Below are 20,219 nucleotides of genomic sequence, written 5' to 3'. Positions count from 1 at the left end.
CTTCATCTTCAAAGCAGTCCTGAAGAAAGGGAGCCTTGGCTCCTCTTGAGAAACATGAGCAGAGTGACCCACAGCATGTTTGTCTCATCCAAAATCATGCATAAAATTAGGTTTTGAATACCCAAAAGTAGGCTTTTTCCTGGCACTTTCTGTTACTGTCTTTTTGGAGTGGCAGTTAATTCATCTGTCAAATGGGGTAACAATTCTAAATCCAATTATCTCAAAGATTTACTGTGAAGATCCAGGGAGATAATACACTTAAAAGTATTGCACAGAATATAAAAGGTCAGCCAAAAGTAGTTCATGGGGTAATAGGTGATGGCAAAGGAGGAGGATGAGGAGAAGGGAGAAAAAAAAAGGAAAGGAATCAGGATTTAGGATTCTCTTTCATCTTTTTTGATCCACGATCGAAACCTCAAGTTTCTTCTATATTCTGTTCTGTTGTCACAGTGAATTCTGGGTGGTTTATTCACACACTCTCCTTTTTTTATTTTATTTTTTTAACATTCTTAGTTTATTAATCCTCTCATGAAAAATCTGCACAATCACCACAGATAAAGCCACTGGAGAATCTTTACTCTTTCTGTTGTCCAATCTCCAGCTCACTTTTTGCCAGCACCAACGTTGGCTTTTGCAGTCCCCCTGACTTTCTTCATTCTGCTTTTGCATTCTTTGAACTGTTTTCTTGATGTCTTTTTCTTCTCATACAGGTCATGTCTTGCAAGTTTATGTTTGGGTTCATTTTTCTTTGTGTAATCCAAGGAATCATAAATCATAAAACTGCTAAAGTGAGTTGTCTTGCCACCACCAAAATGGGTTCTGAATCCAAATACAAATATGGGCACTTGACGGGATGAGCACTGGGTGTTATTCTATATGTTGACAAATTGATCACCAATAAAAAATAAATTTATAAAAACAAACAAGCAAACAAATATGACATCTGGTGTGGTCTTGTACATTTTGGCTAGTTTTTCCCAAATTTCTGTCTTCCTGGTGTGAAGAACATCGATGACCATCTGTTTCTCCTGAAGCAGTAGGTTGGTCATGAACTTCCTGGTCCGGATTATTACCATGTCGTTCATGACGGTAGCCAAGCTTCAAGCAGCATGGAAGGAAGAGACACACTCTTCTTTCAATGCCGTATTGGAAGGTTTACTCTTTAGCTCATGTTTTTATAATTTTTATGTATGTGTGTATGTATGTACTTTAATGATGGCAGGTTTCCACTTTCACAAATTTATTTGACTCTTTTTTCCAAACCTTTTTGTTTGTTTTTTAAGTTGTCCTGTACTCATCCTGTGGACTCAATTGTCTATGGTTGTTTTTTTTTAAGATTTATGTATGTATGTATGTATGTATGTATTCATTTATTTGAGAGGGAGAAAGAGAACACAGGCAGGAGAGACAGAGGGAGAGGGAGATAGAGAAGCAGACTCCTCGATAAGAGAGGCTGACTTAAGGCTTGATCTCATGACTCTGAGATCAGGACCTAAGCCAAAATCAAGAGTCCAATACATAATCAATTGCGCCATGCAGGTGCCCCACAATCTTCTATTTTTTAAATTTTAAAAAATATTTCAAACATAATCATCATAGAGGTCAGATGCCACCATTTGAATTTTATGGGGGACAGTTCCATTCATTTTTGAGTCTGCTGACTTACTGTCATGGGGGCTGCAGTTCAAAGGAAGAAAAGAGGCATCTGATTTAGGAAGTGAGAAAAACTTTGGGTTGGGATGGAGGCAGATGTGTGTGAGAGAGTGTGTGTGTGTGTTTGTGCACGTGTAATAAAAAGACAACCATTACTATGAGTTATACTTTCAGGAGCCCTCAGTGCTGTTTGGACAGATTTAGTGCTAAGCATGTTAGTTGCAGGAATTCAGTTGTTTCTCACATTCAGTGGGCAATAAACCCAACCTTGACTTAAATATGAAGGAGTAGAACAATTTTCACAAGTTCGAGGAGTGGACAGTTTAGATTGGAACTCAAAGACATTCTTCCAAATTGCAGCTTCTTCACTGTTAAGCTACCGCTAGTGAGTATGATCTTAACCAACAGAAGTTCTCTGAAATGTTCCCTGCTACTCTCAGAAGTACGAGAAGAGAGAAGTTATCTATTTTAAATGAATGTTATAGGATTTTATTTAGCTGAACTATTTTTATTTTGAGAACATACAGGCAGGTTTTGGACAAACTGTTATTGCTTCTTTGCTCTACAATCCACTGTCTTGTCAACTTTTAAGTTGTGCACGGAGAGGGAAGATGTGGAGTGGGAGAACAGAAAGTGTGACTCTGCTTGGAATGTCAGTGTGCTGAGAAAAAACTCAGGGAAATTTCTCCAATCCTGGAGCTGAAATTTCATATAAAGAGACATACTTAGGGTTTTCACACAATAGATTAAATTGGAAGAATTCTATAGGCCTAAATTTATTTTTTAAATGTATATATGTTGACAAAATATTTGGCTTGACCTTTGGACACATCTGTGGAAACGGATACAAACCCTAGGGGACACATGCAAAGAGAAAGTGTTGCATCTCCTTTCTGGGTGGGACACCTTGAAGCATAGAATCTATGACCGCAGAGCTATTGCTGGCAAACTGCTGAAATCACGATCAGTAGAGTGTTTCCAGGAAGAGAGAGAGAGAAAAAAATAAAGATCGCTTAGCAACTTAGTGACTGTCAGGGATCCGGGTGGGCCCTTTTGTCCCTAACACTCTGGTTCATTTGAAATGTTGGTTTCTTGATGTTTAAAATAAATGCCATGAAACAGATTGGTGTATGATGCTCCTTCCAGCTCAAAGAGTCTATGAGCGTAGAATGTCACACCTGTGTGGCCCCCCAGCAAGATCACATGCGGTGGTCGGGAAATTACTAAGAGGGATCCTGGAGTTATTTTCAATGATTTAAAAAGCCAAATAGAAATCATGTTTAATCTTGAGAAAATCTCTAAGTGAAATGTCAATGATTTATATAATTATAATTATTAATAATTAATAATTATCTCAACTTTCTGTAATAAATCCAATCTGCTTCTGCTGATCTAGGGATCTAGTAAATAGCAAATCTCTTTTATTAACAAAAAATATAGGATTAAAATATCATTCACTATTAAAAAAGAGTTGAGTTTTTGTTTTGTGTGTATTTGTTTTCAATAAGTAGAGAACTGGGTTCTGGTAAATGTGGGATAGCTATGCCACTGTTAGTGTACATTTCTTTTCAAAAATTATTTTTTACTTGAAAAACCATGCTAATGTTGTTCTGGTAATCTTATTTCTGAGAGTCTACGTAAAGAAAATAATCTAAAAGGAAAGACTGCTTATTTTTTTTTTATTGGAGTTCAATTTGCCAACATATAGCATAACACCCAGTGCTCATCCAGTCAAGTGCCCCCCTCAGTGCCCATCTCCCAGTCACCCCCACCCCCCACCCACCTCCCCTTCCACTACCCTTTGTTCATTTCCCAGAGTTAGGTATCTCTCATGTTTTGTCACCCTCACTGATATTTTCAAGCATTTTCTCTCCTTTCCCTTTATTCCGTTTCACTAATTTTTATATTCCCCAAATGAATGAGACCATATAATATTTGTTCTTTTCCAACTGACTTATTTCACTCAGCATAATACCCTCTAGTTCCATCCATGTCAAAGCAAATAGGGGGTATTTGTCGTTTCTAATAGTTGAGGAATATTCCATTCTCTACATAGACCACATCTTCTTTATCCATTCGTCTGTCAATGGACACCGAGGCTCCTTCCAGTTTGGCTATTGTGGACATTGCTGCTAGAAACATCGGGGTGCAGGTGTCCTGGCGTTTCATTGCATCTGAATCTTTGGGGTAAATCCCTAGCAGTGCAATTGCTGGGTCGTAGGGCAAGTCTATTTTTAACTCTTTGAGGAACCTCCACACAGTTTTCCAGAGTGGCTGCACCAGTTCACATTCCCACCAACAGTGCAAGAGGGTTCCCTTTTCTCCACATCCTCTCCAACATTTGTGGTTTCCTGCCTTGTTAATTTTCCCCATTCTCACTGGTGTGAGGTGGTATCTCATTGTGGTTTTGATTTGTATTTCCCTGATGGCAAGTGATGCAGAGCATTTTCTCATGTGCTTGTTGGCCATGTCTATGTCTTCATCTGTGAGATTTCTCTTCATGTCTTTTGCCCATTTCATGATTGGATTGTTTGTTTCTTTGCTGCTGAGTTTAATAAGTTCTTTATAGATATTAGATACTAGCCCTTTATCTGATACGTCATTTGCGAATATCTTCTCCCATTCTGTAGGTTGACGAAAGACTGCTTACATGAGAATGTTTATTTTTTCTAGACCAATATACATCACATCAAAAACCTAAGAGCAACATAAAAGACCAAGAATGCACTAGTGAAATGGATTCCTCTCCTATGTCATGTTGCAAATGTTGATTAGAAACAGCCATAGAGATAATGGAAATAATTCTGTTATAATGTTTAAAATTGAAAACGAGATAAAATTGCATGTGCATTTGGTTTATAACTATGCAAAATATACATAGAAAATGGACTGGAAGAGAAACCAAAACATATTTTTTTCAATTAGTGTGGATATTAAAATACGCACATAGAATATGTGTATTCACATAGAATGGATTGGAAAGGGAAATTCAGATCCAGAGCTGGTTTTTTAATTTCTGTGGATATCAGTAGTAGCATCGTTCCTTTTAATTAGTTTGAGGATCAGTGTGATTTTATTCGTTAGTGTGGATTTTTTTTATTCCTGCATGTATTTTTCTTATTTTTTCAAATGTTTGTAATGCCTTTACATTAGTTTTACAAGTAAAATATTAAAGTGAGGATCAAAAGGAAGCTTAATTTATAAATATACTTTGGTTAGTGAAAGATAGCAGACTATGGGGACTTCTTGAGGGAAGACGAAAGAAAATATGATGCAGGGAAGGTACCGAGTATGTTTGTTGTGTTTTGGAACCTCTACTATGGATGTAACTTGATACTTGACAAAAGCTTTCCCAGCGAGCCTAGCACCATGCCCGGCTCACAGGGCTCACTATTTGCTAACTGAATGTGCTCGGCTACCACCACTGAAACCCTTTGCCAGAGGGGAGACCTGAATCACAGGCGTGAAGGAGGTGCCTGGACCCGTGATGCAGGTCCCAGTGGCCATGCTAGAAGGAAGTTGAAATCCTCACATCCTTCTGCAGCAGGGTTTCCCAGACAGAGCTAAGCAGCGCCTCTGCAAAGGTATTTTTCCTTATAGTGACATTATCATCGAAAAATTTTCAACCATTCTGGAAAAAGACCTTCATTAAAGTTTAATATTCTCCTCCAGGTGAGAACACTTGGCGCTTCAAACCTCATGACGGTTTCTAATTACAAACAATGAACTGCCCTTTCAAATTATGCCAACAAAAATTGATTTTACATGTATCAAAGTTTATTACGAACTCTGAAAGTCCTGCATTTTTTTGTTGCCACTTCCAAGGCAGTTGGCAGGGCAGCAGTCAGTATTGAAAGGTCAAGGTGGAAAGAGATTATTAGAGGAATGAATAACAAGTGAGTTGTGTTTTTCCTTCTCAAGTGATTAAAATGAGAATATCACCCAAAACTGTATCAGCGGCTGTCTGGAGCTGTTTCTGCCACCACTCTTCCCCTAGTTGAGTCTACAGCATTGCCTCCTAGTGACTTGGTCTAACATGCCCTGAAGAACCAATATGGTAGACGTAGGTGGGATCTTGATGTCAGTCCTGGGGTCAAGTCTCCTGCTAATCTTGGTCAGTCCATCTTCCTTTATCTGAAGATCTCCAACCTGGGTTTTATTCATTGATTGATTCCCTTATTCAAAATTATGATGTCCCTAACATGTGCACTGTGAAAGCAAGCATGTCAACCCTCCTGACATAGCCTAAAAGAATTGAGTCTACTGCACTATTCCTCAGTTTCTTTTCTTAGCATCACCACCTTAAGGAGTCTCTCTCTCTCTCTCTCTCTCTAATAACTATAGTATTATGTCCCCTGCCCCTAATTTTACCACCATGCTTATGACCGTGGCCCTTTGGAGGGCCACAAACCATTGTAATATCTAAAATCTCTTTTGTCCCAGAGAACTAATTTTCATCACTGCCTGACACCACCCCTGTTGAGAATGGATAATCTAGTTTCAAAGTTGTTCAGGAGTAGTTGCTTGACATGTGCTCTGGAGAAGGACCATAGGGCAGCTACAGAAGCAGTGAATGGGAGTCCATATCCTGGATTTGGGTACATCAGGTAAAGATTCTAGAGGAGGCTGGTGAAGGCATCCTTGAATGAGTCTGAGAGATGACAAGGAAGAGGCAAAGCAACGACCTGTGCCAGTGACAGGTTTATCACGTACCTGCAGATGAGCATCCCATTGAAAATGGCTTCCCTCACTGATGTTTCCAGCAGGTTCTTGGCCTTTAAGACACAAAACTCTCATTATGCACCACTTGGCTTTATATATATTTAGGAATAACAGCACAAAATGAACAAACAAAAGAAGTCTTAAGATATCCAAGCAAATTTTCCTGTATTATCTCCCACCTACCTATTCCAAATCCAGTTGTATGTCAACTTAAATCCACTTTCTCATTTACTTTTTGTGGTCATGAGAGTTCAAGCTATTTGTGGCTTCTGAGGAGGGGCAGTAGACGTCCCAAATGATGGCTTTTAAAATTTCTTCCTAGAAGTGGTACCTGTCACCTTTACACTTGTATCATTCATTGGGCCCAAACAAAACACATGGTCATTATGTGTTTTGGCAAAACCCAAGCAGAAGCTACTCCTCACTGCACACTTTAGAAGAGGAGATCAGGGGGTAGCGTCAAAGAGAGTAAGTTCACCTAAGATGAAACACGCAGTCTTCTTTTCTCACTACTCTGGGCATGGCATAGGTATGTGATTCTTCAAATAGTTTCACCTAGGTTGTCCTAATAAGTACTTTTAATCAGGTTATCCCTCTGGGCTTTGGTGTTCTGTGCCGCTACCTTATCCAGATACCTAATATCCCAGATGCATACCTAAAAAACCTTGCTCCTGATGACTTCTGTTAATCAGACACTCTGCTAATCAGGTCCTCTCACTTAAAAGGGCATGGGAGAGCATGGATATCATATCCTTTCCCTGTAAACAATTTTTTTTTCCGTATCATGAGCTCAAAGGTCATAGTTCATTGTTCTTGTATCAGCTGTTAATTATCTTGAAATAAATCACAATGAAATGAACAATTTATGTAAATCAGAATTGCATACTCAAACTAAGACTGCATTTTAAAAAAATGTATCAATTAACTCCTTGTAATAATACCCATTGCATTTGTATAATGCATTAGCACTTATATAATGTTTTCACATGCATGTTTTTATTAAATTCTTATAATAATCCCATGAAGTACACATTTTGAATATCACTATTTTACAAGTGAAAAAGAACCTTCAAGTCCTTGAGACATGTTCAAGGCAATTATTACCAAGTCAAAGAGAAGGAATTGATTTTAACAGCAATCCCTATAAAATTCTAAAATAGGATTTGAGATAAATCACTATGGTATTTTCCAAACAAGTGCCAGGCATTGTACATTGGTGATTGTGAATTAAATAAGACAGGTATAGACCCTGGCTTCATATAATTTACAAGCCAACAAACATTTTTTAAAAACGCTATAAGTTTCTAAATTGGGGGCACCCGGGTGGCCCCGTTGGTTGACTATCCAACTCTAGGATTCAGCTGGGGTGTGAGCTTGGCGTTGTGAGATCCAGCCTGCATTGGGCTACATGCTTAGTAGAGAGTCTGCTTGAGAGATTCTCTCTCTCTCCTTCTACCTTCCCCTCTGCCTCTCCGTCCGCTTGTGCTCTTTATCTTGCTCTCTCTTTCTGTTTCTCTCTCTCAAATGAATAAATAAAAATCTTTTTTAAAGTCTCTAAATTTAACAACTTAAACTATGATAAAGCAGAAATGCAAGATGCCATAGAAGTGAATTTTAAGGTCCTGACCTCATCTGGGATGAACAAAAAAGATTCTCTCAAAGAATTCCTGAATTTTGAAAGGTATCTTAAAATCTGCCATGAGAATATGCAGACGTAGGTGGTGAGAATCTATCTGCAGGTGATGGAAACGATACATTGAAGGTTATTTAAGTAAAGACAGCATGATGCATGGACAGAAGGAAAGGAACAGCCATGCAGCCTGGGGTAGGCAGTGATCAAAAGAGAAACACACTTGTCAATGTTGGGGAGGTAGCAGGACCCTGGTCTAGCGGGCTGTGTAGACCAAGTTAATAATGTTGGTCTTTTCCTTAAAGCCATAGGAGATCATTTTTTTTAAAGATTTTATTTATTTATTCATGAGAGACACAGAGAGAGGCAGAGACATAGGCAGAGGCAGAAGCAGGCTCCCTTCGAGGAGCCTGATGTGTGACTCGATCACAGGACCCTGGGATCATGACCTGAGCCAAAGGCAGATGCTCAACCACTGAGCCACCCAGGCTGTCCCAGTAAGAGATCATTTTAAGCAAGGGAATAACATGATGAAGTTTGCACTTTTAAGGGCTCACTCTTGTTGTCATGAGTAAACAGAGGAGAGGAACAAAACTAAATCCCTAAGACAAAGTTGGGGTCCAGGGACAGAAGAATAGTGTCCTTACCTTGAAGAAAACATATTTGAAACCAGTATTCGACTCCGTGCTTGTGAATACTAACCCTACTGCCATAGGAATCAGAAGCAGGGCAATGATGTAGAGAGGTGTTGCCTCAAACTGAGGGATGTGAACTTTAGATGAGCGAGAAAACAACTCTTCTAAGGTTCTTGGATACTATGGTGTGGGTACACAGAGATGGCTGACTTCCTTGATTCTCCCCTTTTACTTGGGGACATATCTGAGGAAAGAGTTGAATTAATCATGCTTTACTCTTCTGTATTTCTGATGTTTGACATCTGGGCTGTGCTGACCCTGGAAAGCCTCCCCCTTCCATGGTAATTACTCCTAGGATAATAAGTGACTTCCTATGAGCAAGACACACAAATGCAAACTACCTAACCCAGAGTCCATACCCCAACTACCTCCTTTATTGGGTTCTTATACTCTGGGCCACTATTCACCTGCCCTAATCATCGTAGAGCCAGGTGCCAGCCAACTAGAGACAGACCCTGTGCCCTAGCCCTGGAAGCCCCAGTGAAGGCTATTGCCCTCAATCACTCCCATTCTCCCCCTACTCCCTCTGCCTCCTGACCAGCCCGGGTGCTTCCCTTGAGGGACCTGGGCTGTGATGCCCCTTCCTGTTGGGAACTGTGAGTAACAAACCATTGTTTTATTTATTATTTAAATGCTACTTAGTTACCATATGGTACAATATTGGTTTCCAGATAGAATTCAGTGGCTTATCACTTACATACAACACCCAGGTCTGAAAGGTGGTTGTCTCAGGATCTGTTGGCCTCACCATACCCAAATTACATTAAATGGACATTCTATTCTATTCTATTTTAAAATATTTTATTTATTTATTCATAAGAGACAGAGAAAGAGGCAGAGACACAGGCAGAGGAGGAAGCAGGCTCCCTTCAAGGAACCTGATGCAGAACTCGATCCCGGACCCTGGGATCACGCCCTGAGCTGAAGGCACATGCCAACCACTGAGCAACCCAGGTGTCCCTAAAACAAACATTTTAAAACAAGTCTACAGGAAAGCCCTTGAAAAAAGGCCCAAATTTGAGGGAAATAGTGTCTAACATTTGTGGAAAGCTTGCTACATGCTGGGCATTGTTCTCAGCACCGTACTTGCATTCACTCAGTGAATCCTCACAGCACTCTGATATAGGGGGGTTATTCTTACCCCATCTTACAGGTGGAGATATTGAGGCATGGCAAGGTGAAGTGACCCTCCCAGCATCACGTAACTCATAAGTGACAGAGCTGGGATCCCAGCCCACCTCTGTCTGACTCCAAAGCCCACACTCTTGCCTCCCTACTGGCAGGACAACTAATTCTGGGAAATACGGTGGTAAAGAAGCAAGGCTCTTCTGCAGGGAATACAGTGCACATGAGAGAGGGCAGCTCAGAGCGATGCCTTATGATGAGGCCATGAGTGAGAAAATGGGAAAACGGGAGCCATAGAGCACTTGCTATAAACTCACACAGAAAAATTGTGCCACAGCAATGGAGACATAGTTGAATTTTTCTTAAATAGGTATCAAGGCCAATATGGTCACTCTCAGAGGCCACATTTGCCTCTTGGCCAGTTCTAATTATCAGCATTGATGCTTTCTATGGGCAATTATCCAGGCTCAGGGAGCCGCCTCAGTCAATAATTGGAGTGCAGGGAGCCCTGGAAGGGTTATCCACACAGATGTACTTACTACACACCCTTGCTCCAACTGGCAGTGTGCATGGCCTGAGTGGGAGCAATAAGGCCTCTGCAAAGCTGGCCCAGAGCTGTGGAGCAAATTGCAAAGCTGATCTCTCTGCATTAAGAGAAGCCCATTAGCACAACAGAGCAGTTGTAGCTGTCAAAATCGCTAGGTGCCTGGCCTTGTCCCTGCACTCTTCCACTGAGTCTGGCTGTCAAGGATCTTCTGTGCCTCTGAGATGGACCAAAGTGAAGCTGCAGGCCACTCATTCTGACTTCCTGGGCAGGGAAGTCTTACCCAGCAAAGTTAAACACGAGTTTTCCTCTAGTCACATAAAACGTGTAGGCTGGTTTTCCTCACACCAAATAGTTCTGACATGAACTGCCAGGAGTTTAGCACACAGCCTGGAAATCAAGGGCTCAGTCCCACTAGACAAGATGGCCCTTGACTTCAGACATAGTCACACATCTCAGGTTGTCACCTGCATTTTGACTGATGAGCTATGAACTGGGGGGTTCCCACAACCCCTTCGTCTGGCTTGATCATTTGCTAGAATGGCTCACAATACCCAGGGAAACATTTAACTGCTACTGACTTATCACAAAGGCCACAACTCAGGAGCCACCAATAGCACAGAATAAGGTATGTGGGAAGGGGTGTGTGTAGGGTGCCCATGCTTTCTCCAGGTACATCCCTTTGCCAGTATCTCAAGATGTTCACCAACTCAAAAGTGCTCCAAACCCCAATGGTAAGGGTTTTTATGGAGGCTTCATTACCTAGGCCTGATTGATGAAATTATTAGTCATTGGAGATTAGTTCAACCCTACCCTGCCCCTTCCCTGAGTAGGGATGAAACTGAAATTTCCAATCTTCTCATCACCTCTAATCGAGTGGTTGGTTCTCCTGGCACCAGCCCCTCATCCTTAGAGTCTTTTCCAAAAGTCCTCTCATGAACATAAACTCCAGTAAGGTTGAAAGGGGCTTCTCAGGAAGAACAACAACAACAAAATAGCTCCTTTCACCCAGAGCTATTTCAGAAATGTGAAAGGAAGACCAAAATATATATTCTTTTATTTTACAACATCACACAGGGTAAGGGGCACATGATTGCTATAATTCAATTGCTTTTTAATACCTTTTTTTTTTTTGTGTGAGTCATTAGCCCCAGAAAGACAGGAGAGCTATCTACAATTAAAAAATCAGTGTGGCTTGGGCACTGGACAGTCATAACTGGTAGAGTCTATGAACCAGCGGGGAGCTGCCCCTGCCCCCAGGCCTGAGGGAAGCACAGAGAAAGACACACATAGGAAATGGTCTGTCCTGATGCAGAATGGCCGGTGGGATGATAAAGAATGACGGCCCCATCAGCTCCCTATACTTTGGACTTGGGTCCATATTGAGTACCTCAGTTGTGAGACCCTAGACTGCATCTCCTTAGTCCATCTTCCAGAATCCACCTTAAATGCTCTCTTCATCCATCAACACCTTCCCACAAACAGCCCAACTTCCCACTCGAAAGTCAGAAAACAAGCCATCTCCGCAGCACACTGCCTTCCCACTTGACCTGCTCCCACCCAGCCTCCACTTTTCCCAGCTCTGTCTCTCTGGATAGGGGAAATGTCTTGTTTCTCATGGTGGAGAAACACCCAAAGACATCAACAGTGTCTCTTTTTCTTGTTCTCACTGCAGCTTCTGTTTTCATTGTGTCCTCCCACTTTGCTGTTGTAAAGCACTTCCCAGGGAGCCAGCCCCTTCTCCCCCACTGCCCATTCCTCACGTCCTTGCTCATCTGCTGGTCGGCCTCTCTTCCCCGCACAAGCTGCACCGTGGTGGTGTTGAATACAGACACGTAATTTTCAACAACATGGAAACAGACACTGTGTTCCTGAAGCTTTCGAAAAGGGAAGGTGGGTTGGCACCCAAACATTCCCGGGCCATGGTGACTGTGGAAGCTGCATCTTTTTGCTTAGGAAACCAAGCCAAACACCCTTTCTGCTTGCCTGTTAATTTGCATCCCTAAGAAAGATTAATTGTAGTGTACAATTCCTGAAGAGTGGGTAAAGAATGACATTTTAATAAAGTAAGATTGTGGGAGACGTACGGCTGCTGAGGACTGACAGGCAAAATAAGATGATTCTCCACTGGACGACTTAATTGTATGTTTGCTTGTTTGCAGCATTTTCCATGATGGCATCCTAGGAACTTGTGCCTGGAACCCAAAACAAGTTCATGCACCTTCTTATTCTTACCTGTCACCTCTACGACACGGGTCTCTCATACATGCAGAGTGATGCTAGTATTTAACAAGCATGCATTAACATTAATTTTCCCTCCTCAAATTCCTTTCTGAGAAAAAAAAAAAAGAAAAGAAAAGAAAGAAAATCCACTCAAGCCCCATGGGCTGTTCTCTCCTTAGGAACTGACTCTGCAAGTCAGTGTTTCCACTCCAGATTTAACTGCTTAACTGGAGCTCAGTAAATGAATTCAGAACCAATTCAAGCATCTCACAGGAAATGTGGTTTTGTCATTTTGCAGTTATATCATGTTTAATTCCAATGATGTTTTTAAGTATAATAAGATCATTTTATTCAAGATCTAACTCTATCAACTTTTTCTTAAGCACACATATTCCTTCGGAGATTGACAGACTGAAGATATCCTACCACTGATGAAATTTAAAAGCAAATGATGTGGAATGTTGAAACACTTTGAGGATAACAATAGAGCTTTGAAGGGGACAATTTAAGTGAGACGTCCAGCTTTGAATTGGTAAGTCCTTGAATGTTTAATTCGTAAATGTCAACCATCATCCCATGAAGTTAGTGCAGGTATTGAAAATAGTCAGTCCCAGATGACTATGTATGACCTTGAAAATTAGATGGGTTAACTTATCTGAACTTTGGTTTTCTAAAGTATAAAGTGAGAAAAATCGTGTACAGAAGGTAGCGTTCTCCTGAGAACCAGAGACATCACATTGTGAAGCTGGATCAGCCAGGGTCCAGGCAGGAAAATAAGACCACAATGAGTATTTCAAATGGAGAGATCGAGTACACAGGACTGGTTACACAAGACTTGGAAAGCTGATAGAACAAAAATTAAAATTAGTCACTGCAGAAAGCAGAGGCTTCACATAGAATTGAAGGAAGAGAAGAGGGCATGCTTCCAGAAACTGGTAGCAGTCGGGGGGAGACTTTGGGGATCATGCTGGGACAGCTAAGAAGAAAAAGCAAACTCAGAATGTTCTCAGCTTCAAATGCCTGTTCCCATTTTCCTACTCACTGATGGGAGGAAGAGAGTGAATTGTTCTTGTAGTGGTGAAGACTTGGACACTGGGACCAGACTGTCTGGACCCAAATCCAACTCAGATACTTACTTCCCCTGGATCTTGGAACAAGCTAGTAACCTCTCTGTCCTGCTTCCACACTGGTGAAGTGGAGACAGTAATACTACCCCCTCCTAAGGCTGGGTGTAATGTATGTAAAGTCTGACACATGGTAGATATAATGTGGGAGATTGCTAAGGTTGGCTGAAACATTATTATTACTGTCATTATGACTCCTATCCTTTAATCTTTGGGCACAAAAAGTTCCCTTCCCTCCTGGAGAACTGGAAGAATGTAAAGTAAATGTCTTCTCCACCCAGTGTTCCTTTCTTTTCTGATTAGCTATTTGACTATTAGCTCATGAGGGCAAGGATGGTTTCTTTTTTGTTGCAAGGGTGACCCTGGTTTACAGCATTGTGCTGGCCAAGGTGGGGGACATGATGAATGTTCAAGGGCTGAAGGAAATACATGTAACTCCTAATTTCTTTTTCTTTTCTTTTCTTTCCTTTTTTTTTTTTTTTTTTGCATCAATCTACCTTTAATGTTCAAAAGAGGCATGGATGTAGAGCACAGGAGATAGGAGATGTGGTGGGGTCTCCGCCCCTGCTCCAGAAATGAGGGAGAGATGAACACAAACCAGACATTTCCAAATGGCCACACAAGTCTGGGAAAGCAGGGGGAAGCACAGATTTGGACATTCATAAAAAAAATAAAACCTAAAACAAAGTACTCAATCTTGTGCCCACTGAAACGGTTTGATATAGGGAACTCACTCACCATCCCAGTACACACCCTCTCCTGTCAGCATCAAAAAGAAAGCTCAGCACACTAAAGGCTTGGGGAGGGGGTAATTCCTAATTTCTGATTGGGACAACTGAGTGGATGGAGGTGTTGATCCTCTAGAGCCACACTCACCCACAAATGGGAGCTGAAGTTATACAACTGTAGGATGTTGTCCCAGAAAAATGAATAGAATGGGCAAATTTATTTATTTTTAGCATGTGCTTTAGTACAGGCTCCAAATATCAGGGAAACAGCTGTCAATAGAAAGTAGACAGAAATGCAGCACCTGGGTGGCTCAGTTAAGCATCTGACTTCAGTTCAGGTCGTGAACTCAGGGTCCTGGGATCGAGCCCCGTGTCAGGCTCCCTGCTCAGCAGGAAGTCTGCTTATCCTTCTGCCCCTTCCCTACTCAAGTTCCTGCTCTTTCTTTCTTAAATAAACAAGTCAAATCTTTAAAGAAAAGCAAGTAGACAAAATTCCTGGCTCTTACATCTCATTTGTGTGCTCTGATAGTAAACATGTAGGAGGAGTAAGTTACACAGATGTTTAGAACAAAGCGAGTGCTGCAGCAGAAGTTGAAGTTTTGAATATGGTGACAGGTGGAGGCCTAACTGAGGACATTTGCACAGACTTGGAAGTAGTGAGGGAGTGAACCATGTGGACATCAGAAAGAAGAACGTTCTGAGAAGATCAAGTAGCAAATTTGAATGCCCTGGAATAGAAGCACATCTCATGTGATCTGGGATGAACAGGGAAGCCTGTGCAACCACAGCAAAATAAGCCTGAGAGAAGTGGTGGGAGAGGAAGTCGGGTAAGTAGAGAAGGCCCAGATTGCATGGGTTGTGTAAACTACTCCGAGGGTATGGTTTTCTTCCAGGCGAGGACTGCATCGAGGAGTGCTATAACCAGATTCATGTTCCAGGGATTACTTTGCCTGCAGGGTTCATAACAGCCCTGAGGGCAGGTGTGGTTGCAGGGAGAGAAGATGGGGAAAAAAAATGTCATCATTCAGGTGAGAGACAAAAGCTGGCTTGGACCACAGTGGTAGCAGAGGAGGTTGTGAGAAAGGGATCAGATTTGGGTAAATACGAAATCCAGGCCAAGCCACCAGGACTTACTGATGGATCTGATGCAGGTAACTAAAAAGAAGAAGAAATGAGTCAAATATGTCTCACAAGTTCTGATCCCAGCTGCTGAAAAAAGAGAGCTGCCTTTGGGGCACCTGGGTGGCTCAGTTGGTTAAATGTCTGATTCTTGATTTTGGCTCAGGTCATGACCTCAAGGGTCTGGGATTGAGCCCCAAGACAGGCTCCATGGAACCTACTTAAGATCTCCCCTTCTCCCGCTGCCTCTCCTCCCTCAAAAAAAGAGGGAGAGAGTTGGAGAGTTGACTTTCAACATGTAAGAGGCAGAAAACTGGGGCTTTCCTAGCCAAGAGACACACTGATTTTTAAGTGATGGACAAAAGAAGCCAAATCAACAAATGCACAAGAAGAGAGAAGCCTGAACGAAGGGGAAAATATGAAGTATATTTCTATAGAGAACAAGAAAGTAAATGATAGTCCAGTTCTTAAGAGGGAAGATGGAATACTATTAGCATTTCTTGAGATTATACCACTTATCCTGGGGTTTAGACACTGAATTTGTATCAACTAAGGCAGAATAAGTTGTTTATTTTTTATAGACAAGAATCAAGGGTTGGTGGGTACATAGGGCAACCTTGAAAATGATGGGCAGGAGAAAAAATGGAAGTGAGGAAAAAAAGAAAACTTCCCATCACCCCAGTACTGTAGGATGGTAATTCGGTTTATCCTGGCACACACCCCACCTTCTCTGCATGCTGGTGGGAAACATCAACATGAGTGTGCAATGAAAATCTTTATAGGCAGGAAAAAGCTTGACACAAATGCACTGGTTTTCTACTGCTCCTATGACAAATTGCCATAAACAAATGACCAAAATGGCATAAATGTATTATCACATGGCTCTGGAGGTCAGAAACCCAAACTGGATTTCTGGGGCTAAAACCAAGGTGTTCCTTCTGGAGGTTCTAGAGGAGAATTGTTTTCTTTCCTTTTTTGGCTTCCAGAGGCAACCACATTTCTTGGTTCCTGGCCCCTGGGGATAGACCCAGGTGACTGATGGTATTAGGCTACCTCTAATTCCTTGACTGCACCCTGATTGAAGCTAGATAAATGCCTGGACTTTCCAAGCCACATGAAGCAGTAACTGCTTCATCTCTCGTTCCCTTCCTTTCTCTCTCTCTCCTTCCTTCCTTCCTTCTTCCTTCCTTCCTTCCTTCCTTCCTTCCTTCCTTCCTTCCTTCTTCCTTCCTTCCTTCCTTCCTTCCTTCCTTCCTTCCTTCCTTCTTTATTATCCATTCTAAGTTGGTGTCTGAACCTCAAAATCCAAAAATTTCTGATTATACTAGTAGGAAACATTGAAAACAAAAATTACCTATGTTTGGAGTTCTTTGATTCCCAGCAGTGATGCAAGGGTAGTTGGTATCTTAGGTGAAACAGTGAGAAGGGCTGCAGTCCGCAGAGAAGGAAAACATTTGGTTTCTACCCCAAAGAGTAGATAGACATAAGGCACTGCATGCATGAAAACAGGTGGGCCAGCACAGAGAAATAGTAACCATTTGCCAAGAACAATGGTTTGAAATTTAGCCAGCAAAAGTCCTGGTCAAACCTCTACCGGGAAAAAACCCTTTCCTGGCAGAGAAAAATTAAAATACAGCTAAAAGGAGTTCAATGAGCAAGAGTCAGAATTCATCATGATGAGATTAGAACACACAAAAGCAAATTCCACCCAAATACGGGACAATTTAGAGGCATGGTGTGCAGAGGCCGCATGCCTTTCCTTAGGCAATTTGCAATGAATGACAAAGAAAAAGTCACTGCTCCAAGGATGACTGTATAGAATAGTCTATCTTCATCTCCTTTTCTACACTGTTCACCCACAAAAGCTGCTAAGAGCAAAAGTGGAAGGATGGAAGTTGGAAAGATAGAACCCTGAGTCAGTGACAAACCGATAGGAATGTGAGCCTGCTCTTAGAGCATCCCTGAGTTCTAGGGGTGTCTGAAGTGAGTGTGACTGAACTAACACAGGATGTGGAGCTGTGAGGGGGCCAGTGTCTGCTCAGACCTCCAGGTTTCCCATTGCCCTATAAACCCCACCACCACGGAGGCACTGTGGCCTGCAAACGCCATCACCATGCAGGTGCTCTGGTCTGCCAACCCCATCACCATGCAGGTGCTCTGGGCTGCCAACCCCATCACCATGTGGGCAGGTGCTCTGGGCTGCAGCTTCAGGAGCTTAAGTGAAAGTCCCTCATCGCCCTCCAGATGCATGACCTAAAATACTAAGTCATCTGTCCCTTGCCTTATTCAACTCCCTTTGTCTCCATAGGAAATAAAATGCAAATAAACTCAGGAGCAAATAGCTCACCTTTTACCACCCTCCCATTCTCCATCCACAATCACCTCTGCCCTACTCCCTCGAACTCATTTCCTTGCACATTCCAATAGAGGAATGCTCTACTTGTTATGAGTAACAATGCCAATAGCTAACAAAGTAGAAATCAACGATGATCCCCAAAGAACTGTAAGTATATTAACTCATTTAATTTAATTCTGTCAACATGCTATCTATGGAAGAAGCTAGTTTTATTATTTCCATTGCAATTTATGCCTGTATTGGAGCTTGAACCCAAACCATTTTGAGAAATTTAAGACATATATCTGAGATTGGCATTTATCTTGCTAGTCCCTGGCTCCATGTATTACAAAACAGAACTAAACAAGAAATGGTTCCAAATGAGAAAGCATTATTTGGGGTTTGCATAATTGACGTCGTTATCTGTCAGGTGGCTTAAATAAACCCAGCAGCCATTATAAGATCATTAGAAAAGGGGTAGCAATAGGTCCAGAAGGCCAATTGGCTGTGTTCTAATCACAGGAGAAGCAGCAACCCTAACAGGGGCCTCAGGGAAAATGTATTGAAGCAGCTGGAAAAGTTTAATGACCAAATCAAGGTAAAGAAATGGCTACCTGTGCACCAGTGAATAGGATCATTTCAGCCTGTGTGATGTGGAGGAGCTTAGAGATGCTCTTCCTGCCACCCCTTGCTTCCCTGCTCCTAATGCACGATCCCACAGCAGCTGAGGAAATCTGAGGACTCTCACACAGCTACCTGAATGAGGGTGGAGACAAAGAAGGGAAAACATCCCTGATGTGAGTAGCCTCGGCTCAGCAGATCCTAGCCTAGCCTGCAATCCCCTCCCGCTAAGGACCCAGTGGGTTTTAGGATAGGAATCTTGTCTGTGCATTTGTCTCCAGAATGCACCCTTCTCCTTGAAGGGGAGTGCGGCTTGAGGAAGAGAGGAACACTGCCTGCTAATTGAAGCAGAATCTAATTTTAAAGTCTCCTTTTCAGCAGGCATCTGGATGTTCTGTTTAATGCAACTGATTACCTGGGGTCTATTTCCTGCCCAGCAGCCTAGGGAGAGAAGTATCAGAGTAGAATATGATGTAATGAGAACCAGGTTTAGGTGGAGCCTGAGTGCCTTGCAGAAGAGCATCCCATTCTGTAGTGAGGGGCTCCCAATCGCCGCGTATCTCAGAGGATCACCTTGGGACTAGGCTGATCTGAATTAGATGCTGACATCAGGGAGTTTCTTCTCCATGCATTTTTTCCCCTCTTCAGAGTCATTGGATCTTGGGTGACAGAAGTAAAATGTTTTAGTTACTTTACATTTTGCAAAAAGCACCATGCAACCATCTTGGCCGGGTAAGCCAGGTTCATCCCCACTCTAATGTCCCCCAAACCATCTTTTACCAATTTACAAAACTTCCTCCCCCAAATCATGAACATCTTCCAATGCCTGGTCTCATTGATTTATCGTTACAACGTTTGAGGTATCATTACACCCAGCTGACTAAGGATAGCAAGGCATAGAGAGGTTAGGGAATTCACCCAAAGCACACAGTTCGTAACCAAAATTTGCATTTACTAAGGTGCACTATGTGAAAGGCATGGGGAAAAGCATTCTGTAAAGACTATGACAACTAAAAGCCACAGCAGCCTCTTGACGTGGAGTATTGCCATTTTCAGTTTTGCTGCATAGATGAGAAACCAGAGTCTGGATGATGAAGAACTTACCCAAACACAATAGAAAGGAATCTGTGTAACTCAGGTCCTCCTAAGTGTAACTCCACAATCCCATGCTGCATTGTTAATTCACAAAAACCTTAGGCTTGAATATAGTTCTCTTACTCCGAGTGAGGACTCAGGAAATTGGACAGGAAATACATCTATATGAAAATCCAATCTTGTTTAATATATAATTAGAGAAAATTAGAGATATAAAATTATTTATTGTCTGAATCTCAGTCCCCTAAAGACTTTCAGTTGCTTTGGTTTGATTTGGTTTGGTTCTAATTGATGGCCGTGCAAGTTTGGAACTGCCAAAGTGCCATTAAACTCATCGGTATAACAAAACTTTAGATGATTTAGAGGTCTCATTGGAAGTTTCTGGATCTCAGAGGATAGAAGCTAGACAGGGACGGATAAAAAGAGAAGCAGCCACTCTGTTATTGGCATTACCAAGAGGGATTTTAGGAAGAATATAAACGTCTAGTGGGAATTTGTGAATTTGCTTTCTGTGTGATGTGCAATGGAAATCTACTCCCACATTCCCCCATGGAAATGTCAGTGAAATTCAGAGTGATTATTATGTTTGATATAAGTATGCTTCT

General features: G+C 41.9%; 1 protein-coding gene across 1 annotated transcript; it reads right to left on the bottom strand.

The window, feature by feature from the left end:
* Positions 1–602: 602 nt before the first annotated feature.
* LOC129502430 (40S ribosomal protein S24-like) lies at positions 603–1,085 on the bottom strand. Its single transcript, XM_055313997.1, has 2 exons — positions 933–1,085; positions 603–860 (listed from the first exon to the last, which is right to left on the bottom strand). The coding sequence occupies exons 1-2, from the start codon at positions 1,083–1,085 to the stop codon at positions 603–605; spliced, it is 411 nt and encodes a 136-aa protein (XP_055169972.1).
* Positions 1,086–20,219: the final 19,134 nt, after the last annotated feature.

The sequence above is a fragment of the Nyctereutes procyonoides genome, unplaced genomic scaffold (genome assembly GCF_905146905.1).
Source record: "Nyctereutes procyonoides isolate TBG_1078 unplaced genomic scaffold, NYPRO_anot_genome, whole genome shotgun sequence".
In the NCBI taxonomy this organism is placed as follows: domain Eukaryota; kingdom Metazoa; phylum Chordata; class Mammalia; order Carnivora; family Canidae; genus Nyctereutes; species Nyctereutes procyonoides.
The sequence above is the reverse complement of the archived record's forward strand: the minus strand, read 5'-3'. Positions and strand labels throughout refer to the sequence as shown.

What these genes read in the sequence shown, in the direction of transcription:
- LOC129502430 (XM_055313997.1), bottom strand. Translation starts at nt 1,085, where the DNA reads ATGAACGACATGGTAATAATCCGGACCAGGAAGTTCATGACCAACCTA. An exon ending in CCACACCAGATGTCATATTT is followed by an intron (nt 861 to 932) that starts GTTTGCTTGTTT and finishes AATAACACCCAG; the next exon opens with TGCTCATCCCGTCAAGTGCC.